Source organism: Neomonachus schauinslandi, chromosome 7 (assembly GCF_002201575.2).
Source record: "Neomonachus schauinslandi chromosome 7, ASM220157v2, whole genome shotgun sequence".
In the NCBI taxonomy this organism is placed as follows: domain Eukaryota; kingdom Metazoa; phylum Chordata; class Mammalia; order Carnivora; family Phocidae; genus Neomonachus; species Neomonachus schauinslandi.
In genome coordinates, this window is record NC_058409.1 from 6523536 (window position 1) to 6531288 (window position 7753).

Sequence of the window (7753 nt, forward strand, 5' to 3'; positions counted from 1 at the left end):
GGAGGTTCATCCCCTGCAGGTGTAGACCCCTCCCGCTGCACGCACCGCCTCGCCCCCGCAGCAGGGGGCGGGGCCGGGGAGCTCAGCCCTTGCAGGTGTAGACCTCCTCACGCTGTGTGCACTGCCTGCACTCCACGTAGCAGCACCAACGAACCTGGCACTGGCAGGGCCGCGTCACCACCCGACTCTGCGTGTTGTGGCCACGCCCACAGCAGATGCTCTCGCAGTTCTTCTCCCGGTGGCACCTGCGGCCGGCGGTGCCCGGGGAGAAGCGGCTGGCCAGGCAGAAGCTGGGCGAGTCATCCAGGTGCACGAGATCCGGCGTGCGGGGCAGTGGGTCGCTGCCGCCCGTCCCAGCCACCCGGCCCCGAGGCGGGGAGATGGCACCGGCCTCACCGGTGGCCTCGTTGGTGGTGCTGCCCACCTTGAGGGCCGTCTCGTACTTGTGTTTCAGGCGTTTGCCCACCTCATGGAAGGGCGCCAGCTGTCGCCAGCATGTCCGCACCGTGCAGGAGCCGGACACACCGTGGCACTTGCACGTGGTCTCCACCCCGGCCTTGATTACCTGGTGGGGGGGAGGGCAGCTGCGCATGAGGGCCGCGCTGCGAAGCTGGGAACAGCCCCTACAGATGACCGGACCCCACAGCTCCCCCAAACCCAAGCCCAGCCTAGGGGCTTCCCCACTGCCCATCACCCAGGCTCCCCAGCTCATGCGCCTGTCCCTCTCTCCTCCAAGCCACAGGTGGCCCAGGACAGAAGTCCTACATCCAGTACTGTGGCCTCCAGACTGGAGGCCTCCTGTGGAGACAGTCCCTCCCCACGTCCGGGGCTGCCCTCTGCAGGGGCTGGGCACGCCACCCCTGTCGCCCTGCTGTCAACACCCCACCAGGACCTCCCAGTCTGGTCTCAGCAGCCTGCTTCCTGGAGAAGTGAGGACAAGTGAGTTAGCTTGCCCACTTGGCAGGACTGGTCACTGGATCCTCCATATCGGCCCCGGGGGCGGGGGGGGGCGGCACCCCCACCTACACATACATGGCTGCCCCCAGGGGCCTCCTGCCTGACCACCCACATTGGGGTCCGTGGCAGCAGAGAGGGGAGGCCCTCCCCAGTGGGCCCCATCCCCAGACAGGCCTGAGCTCCCACGCTGCCCCGAGGGAGGGCCGGCTGGCTTGAGGGGGATTAGGAAATGTAGCTGCCCTCTGGTCAAGCAATAGAAGAGTCACATTTAATGACACTCTGCTGAGAAACCCGGACAAATTTAATTAAAGCGCTGCTTACCCAGGCCCCGCAGAGCTAATGGAGCACTTTCCATATTCTGACTTTTCATTAATAGCTTACAAAGGGGAGAACTGGAAAGAAAAGAAGTAGCCTCGCCTTGGGGATTTAATCTGCTCCCGCCCCTCCCCGGAGGGCAGAAGGAGGGACAAGGGCTCTGAAGAAAAGGGGGAAATTGATTCTTTAATAAGTGCAGGACTCAGAACTCTGGTTTCTCAATAAAGAGGGGCTCAGAGCAGGGCTGGCTCTAATTACCTCACCCCCTCCCAGGCTGGGGCTCCACATCCCAGGGGCTGCCTGGTGAGCACGCAGAGCCCCCTGGCCATCCCACGGCCAGGCAGAGCCTCGGGATGTTTGGTGATCTGGGCTGTCTGTTCTGGCCACAGTGAGGAGATGCCTCCTCCGTTGGTGTGGGCCCTGGAGCTGAGGGGCTGCAGGGAGGGTGGAGGATGGCCGGGAGCCAGGCACCCCCAGACCCAGCCCGCCTGCAGCCAGCAGCCCCCAGAAGGGCCCAGCCAAAAAGCTTATACCCCCAACCCCCCAACCCACGAAAGACGATGGCGGCACCTCGTCATCCCTGTAGGACAAGGAGCCCGCCAGGCAGGACGACTCGAGGCCCTGGCTGGTACCGCGCGGCCGGAGCAGAGCCCCCGACGCCGCAGCCCCGCGCGCCGCCCCCACTGATACCCCTCCGCGCCCCGCCCCGCTTGCCTTCACACCCACGAGGTTGTTGTGGAAGTCCACGCGGGCTCGCAGATCTTTGCTCGACCGCCGGCCCAGGAACTCCTTGACGAACTTGCTGCTGTACTTGAGGTTGTCCCCGCAGCCACCCCACTGCCAGGCCTCGCGGTTCTCCAGGTCGGGGGCCTCGTCGCACGTGCAGCGCTCCATGCGGCCCGCGCTGCACGCCTTGGCCAGCGCGTGCGTCAGGCCGGCCGAGGAGATGGCATAGAGGAAGGCGGTCTCCTTGAAGCCTGGGGGCGGGGGGACACAGGGACCTTAGGGCCAGGGAGCGACTGCCACAGCAGTCCAGCTGGAGTGCTGAATCATGAGCGCAAGGAAGGGTCCACGGAAAGGATCCTTGCTGGTGTTCCCCTTGCGGGGGGGCGCATACCTGCCTGGGCTGCCCCGCGCTCCTGCAGGGAGGAGGCGCTCCTATGTGCCCCAGGCACAGGATGTGGCGGGGTAGAGAGAACTCAAGGCTCTGCTCAGGGATCAGCGACTTCGTCTTTCTGGGTCTCCCACCCACCAGACTGGCTGCGGGGCCTTGGCGAACCCCACCCTGCCCTGCCCCAGGCCTCAGGTCCCCAGTTTTTAAACGAGGCTGTTGAGAAGCTCAGATCAGAGTCCCAGGGAGACATGAGAAAGAAGGCTCCCTCCTCAGGGCACCAGCTGGACCTCTGCCCCTCTTGCCCAGCCGCTGGGCCTCGGTCACCACCACGTGGCAAGAGCCATCAGAGCGGCCTCGGCCGCGTCAAAGCTGCCAAAGCTGCGCAAATGCGCCTCGTGCGGCCAGCAGCTGTTCCCCGAGGAGGGGCTTAGCGGGAGGCGGGGTGGGAAGAGGGCAGGGTAGGCTAGGGGCAGGCCAGAAGGAAGGGGCGGGGCAGGCAGGGGAGGCTACAGGGGGAGGGGCGGGGAAGAGGCGGGGTCAGGAGACGGGGGCAGGCCCGTGGATGTGGCGGGGCGGCGCAGGATGGAGGAGCTAGACAGGAGGGGCCGGGCATGAGGAGGACCGAGCTGCAGGTGGTTGGGGTCAGGAGGAGGGAGGGATGGGTTAGGGCGCATCAAGTGGAGAAGGAGCCACGAGGGAGCAGGGCAGGAGGAAAGTCAAGCCCCGCAGGCCCCCACCCCACCGCAGGTCCCCTGGGACCCAGCCAGGGGCACAGAGCCGGCAGGGAGGTCCTGCCCGCTCGCTCCCCTCGCGCACTCACCTCGCTTGAGTAGGCTGGCCCGGTAACGGCCCTCCAAAGTGCAGTTCCAGCGCTCGAACCGGAACTGGTACTGGCACTCCAGCGCGCTCATGCTGACCGCCTCCACCAGCGTCTCGGCCACGCCTGGGTCTCTGCGGCACATGCGTCTCTGCTTGCGCTCCAGCTTCAGCCGGTCGCAGGCCTTGTAGTGTGCCTGGGCGGCGGCCTCTGGCTCCAGGGTTAGCGGGAGGATGGTCAGGGGCTCGCTGCCCGTCAGCCTGGGCACAGAGAGGCCAGGGTGAGGGCCGCCCCGGAGGCAAGCGACGACTGGCACACACAGGGAGGACAGCCCAGCACAGGGTGTGCGCCACGGGCAGGGAGGGTTGCAGGATCCCAGGCCACAAGGGGACCACATCCGACACAGCACAGCAGGACCCCCACCCTCTGCCGACACCAGCTGGGCGGCCCAGCCTCACCACGACCCTGAAGCCTCTTGGAGAGGGTCCTGGCTCACTCCTTGCTCTCCTGCAGCCTGTTCGGCTTGCCCTGCAGGTCCCAGTGGGGTCTCCCAGAACTCCTGGGCCACTGAGGACCTCCTGGTGGAACCCAGGCCGGCTCCTGGTTCTCCTGCGGCTCCAGCTCTCTCACCTGAGCCAGTCACCTGCTCTCAGACTCCTCCAGGCCATTTCGTGTGCTCCATCCCGGGACGGATTGATCTGACCTCCTGTCTGCTCTGTGCCCCAACCCACAGTTCTGTTTCCCCATATGGGTGAAGCCACATCTGGGCTCCAGGCACACCCATGCCCAGCCCGGGCCAGACCCTTAGCCCTCAGGAGGGAGAGGTGCCCAGCTAGACTCCCCCCACATAAGCATCACGGGAAACAAGCGTCCCCATCCCAGCCAGCCAACCCAGAGGAGCCAGGCGTGCCAGGCATCCCCACACCATGCCCCATCCCTCCTCCTGCTGCCCCTCAAAAGCCCCCTCAAGGGCATGGTAGCCACTGGGTGGGCTCCCGGCAGCTTTCTACCAGGGAAGAGAATCAGGCAGGGCTTCCTCGATCCCACCCTCTAGCAGACCCCAGCAACAACACTGCAGGCCAGGCTCCCTGGAGACAACCTGGGCTCCTGGCTTTCAAAGCCCCTGCCTTTGGGGCTGGGCCTGGGGTGCAGAGGGGAGCAGGCAGGCAGGTGGGAGAGAGGCATTTCTGCACACACACGCTGTGGAGGGTGAAGCCACGAAGGCAGGCCTGAGGCCTATGATGGACACAGAGGGGAAAGAACGAATGCCTCCCACGCTCTTCCCACTCGGATGTAGTGTGCACCCTGGGAAGACCCACCCCAGGCTTTGGCCCTACTCCCCAGGAGTGCTCTGAGTCAGCAGGGCACCAGTGAGCTCTGCGGGTTGAGCAGAGACCTGCAGGGAAGCGGGGCTCCAACTGGCCCTGAAGACAAGGGTGTTGGTGAGCAGAACCCGAGGTGGATTCCTACAAGCTTGAGTCCTACAGACACTGCAGACCACATGCCTGGGGGCACTTCGAGCCAAGAGCGCTAGCTGCTGCCCTGTGACCAGCATGGGTGTGGGCTGAGGGAGAAGCCCCAAAGGTCCCCAAGGCACAGAGAAGCCCCATGTGGGCAGCAAGGCCTTTGGGGAGAAGGTACCTGTGAGCTTGGAGCTAAGACACTGCTGGAAAGCAGCGGGTGAGGGAGGAGGCAGTGACCTGCACCCCCAATTCCCATCCCGGGGTCCGGGCTTCATGCCCAAGGGCACAGGGATGTGGCAGGGGTCAACCTCGGGCAGCATCGTATGCTTTCAGGCTCATGCCGGAGCTGAGACAGCCCCAAGCACAAGGACCGCTGCCGAGCTGGGCCAGGGGCAGTCAGGGGCCCGAGGACCCGCACCGGAGGCTGGAAGAACCACTCTCCTCACACAAAGGCAGCTCATACGGTGGAGACTTGTCCCCAGACAGGAATGTCAACAGCTGTGCCCAGAACAGCGTGCCACCAAGCTTCGGCAGAGTTGGAGCCTACAACCTGCACGTCCCCCAGACCAGATTCTCCGAGATTAGCCAAGCTCCAGGCTGGTGCCAAAACATTCCTGTGTCCAGAAGGACCAACGAGAGCAAGGCCGCCCCAGGGGCACCGGGGGCCCGGCCTGCACCCGCACCGTACACGGGGCCCGGCCTGCGCCCGCACCACACCCAGGGCCTGGCCTATGTCCGCACCTCAAAAGGGGTCAGCCTGTGTCCACACCGAGGCTGGCCTCTGCCCCAAGCCCCTGTAACCACTGCGATGTGCTCAGCTCAAGAGCAGCCTGGGTCTGCACTGGCAGAGGACAGACCCACATGGAGGTGGCAGGTGGTGAGGGTAAGCAGGCAGACGGTGCATGGGGAAGAGGGAATGGGGGGGCGTCCAGGACAGAAACCCAAACTCGGAGAGGAGCCCCCAAAAGTGCCGGTGGGGAAAAGCAAAAGGCTCACAGAACACTCTTGGGGCAGGAAGGCTTTTGTCAGGGAGACTCAGAATCCGGTAGTGAGTGTGACCCTCTCAAAGTGCAGGGACTTCTGCACAGCAAAGGGGACAATTTTCGGGGAAATGCTGCGACTGGGATCCCAGACCCAGAGCCAACTCCCTTCACCTGTGTGGGCGTGCGCGAGCGCGCTTTTCCTGCAGATCAGTAGCAAAAGGAAGCGGCTGCAAGTGCACACGGGATAGGGAACACATCTGTTCAAAGTTGTAAGAGGCTCTACCCCCGTCATAAACATGCAGTCAAGCCGTCCTGCTGTTATTTTTCACTCCTCAGATGAGCACAAATCAGGACTGTCTTGGACACGGGAAGAGATACTCCTCCACGGCTGGAATTCTGGAAAGCTCACCCACCAGTATTCTTTCTGGAATTACAGGCTACAGATGTATAATCATAAAACACACAGACTCACATCGTTCACACAGCGCCCGACGCCCACAGTGATGCGAGATCCCCGGAAGCGTGAGACCAGAGCCTGGCTGAACAGATGGTTCCATCCGTTCCGTGGAGTATTTGTGGAGGCCAGAAAGCCAGCCAGCTGCACCAGAGGGCCTGCAGGCACGGGGCAGCCCAGGACAGAGGAGGCCTGGGGCAGAAGAACCACCCTCCTATCTCTGCCACCTGTGAGCTTGTCACACATGGGTGGGACAAGGGGTGGCCTATTCAAAACAGCAAGGCTCCACACACAAGCCCTCGGTCCTGCATGCCGGGCTGGGGCGGCCAGCCTCTAACTGTGGGTCCCGCGTCCGGAGGCTGCACCTTCCAGCCCCAGGCCTCCTGGCCCAGCACAGGCCCCTGCCCAGCTGCCCACCCCACACCAGTGCATCTGCCACCAGGCTCAACGCAGCTGCTGCCCCCGCCACCGGGCGTCTGGCCTCGGACAGGTGGGCAGACCTAGGGGCACAGGCAGCACGCGGAGGAGGTGAGCCTGGGCAGGCTGCCCACAGGCAGCAGCCCCTCAGCGGGCAGGCAGTAGGACCCTCCCCGTCCCCGCCCCATCCCGCTGCCCTCGGCCAGTGCCGACCGCTTTCCAGGGAGACATCACGGGAGGTCTTGGCGGCAGCCCAGCGCTTTGTGACAGGTACTTTCAGAAGACAAAGTGACACACTGAGAGCCGGGCAGAGGTCACTCAAGAAACAGCCTGGCGCTGGGAGCCCCTGAGTCCCTTCCTGCCCAGGTCGGAGGGGACTGCACTCCGATCCCCACAGTGACCACACGGGCACATGCCTTGGCCAGACAACACAGGCCTTCTCCTCACAGTGTCTCCCCATAAACTGAAGCTCTCTCCTATCCAACTTTCTTCTGTAGGTGCCCCTTCCTCCACCCCATTTTGGAAACCTGCCTCTACCATAATGTCATGAGCACCTTCTCCTAAATGCCAGGACACCCGCACTGCGTCCACTGGCGCCAAGGTCGGCATGCCAGGCTGGGCAGGGCCCTGAGGGCCCCATCTCCACGCTGCCCTGCAATGTCCCTGCAGCCTCATGGCACCTCACTCTGAGCTCTGCCCTGGGCGGGTGATCCATGGGCTGCTGTGTGACTGGGGCTTGTCCTGCAGGCACCTGCTGCCTCTGCTTTTGCACAGGAGGTCCGAGGACCCGCTGGGGGCTGCAGGTCGTGGGAGGTCAGAGAACCCGATCCGGGCTGACGCTCGCGGGGGTCCAAGAAGCCACTGGAGGCTGATGCTCTTGGGAGGTCCGAGAACCCGCTGGGGGCTGACGCTCGCGGGGGGAGGGGGTCTGAGAACCCGCTGGGGGCTGAGGGTCACGGGAGGGGGGAGTCCGAGAACCTGCTGGAGGCTGCCGCTCACAGGGGGTCCGAGAACCTGCTGGGGGCTGACGCTCGCAGGGGGTCCGAGAACCCGCTGGAGGCTGACAGTCGCGGGAGGTCTAAGAACCCGCTGGGGGCTGACGCTCGCGGGGGGAGGGGGTCCGAGAACCCGCTGGAGGCTGCCGCTCGCAGGAGGTCCGAGAACCCACTGGGGGCTGATGCTTCCAGGAGGTCCGAGGACCCGCTGGGGGCTGAGGGTCGCGGGAGGTCCGAG

At 64.6% G+C, this 7753-nt stretch overlaps 1 protein-coding gene across 1 annotated transcript in view; it reads right to left on the reverse strand.

The window, feature by feature from the left end:
• Window positions 1-60: 60 nt before the first annotated feature.
• Window positions 61-7753, reverse strand: part of WNT9A (Wnt family member 9A) — a 48668-nt gene continuing 40975 nt past the window's right edge. The window contains exons 3-6 of the mRNA XM_044917046.1: window positions 7520-7730; window positions 3207-3463; window positions 1987-2249; window positions 61-565 (exon numbers count right to left, since the gene is read on the reverse strand). Coding sequence (XP_044772981.1) covers window positions 83-565; window positions 1987-2249; window positions 3207-3463; window positions 7520-7730 — 1214 coding nt within the window. The 3' untranslated portion in view covers window positions 61-82. The remainder of the gene's footprint in view (window positions 566-1986; window positions 2250-3206; window positions 3464-7519; window positions 7731-7753) is intronic.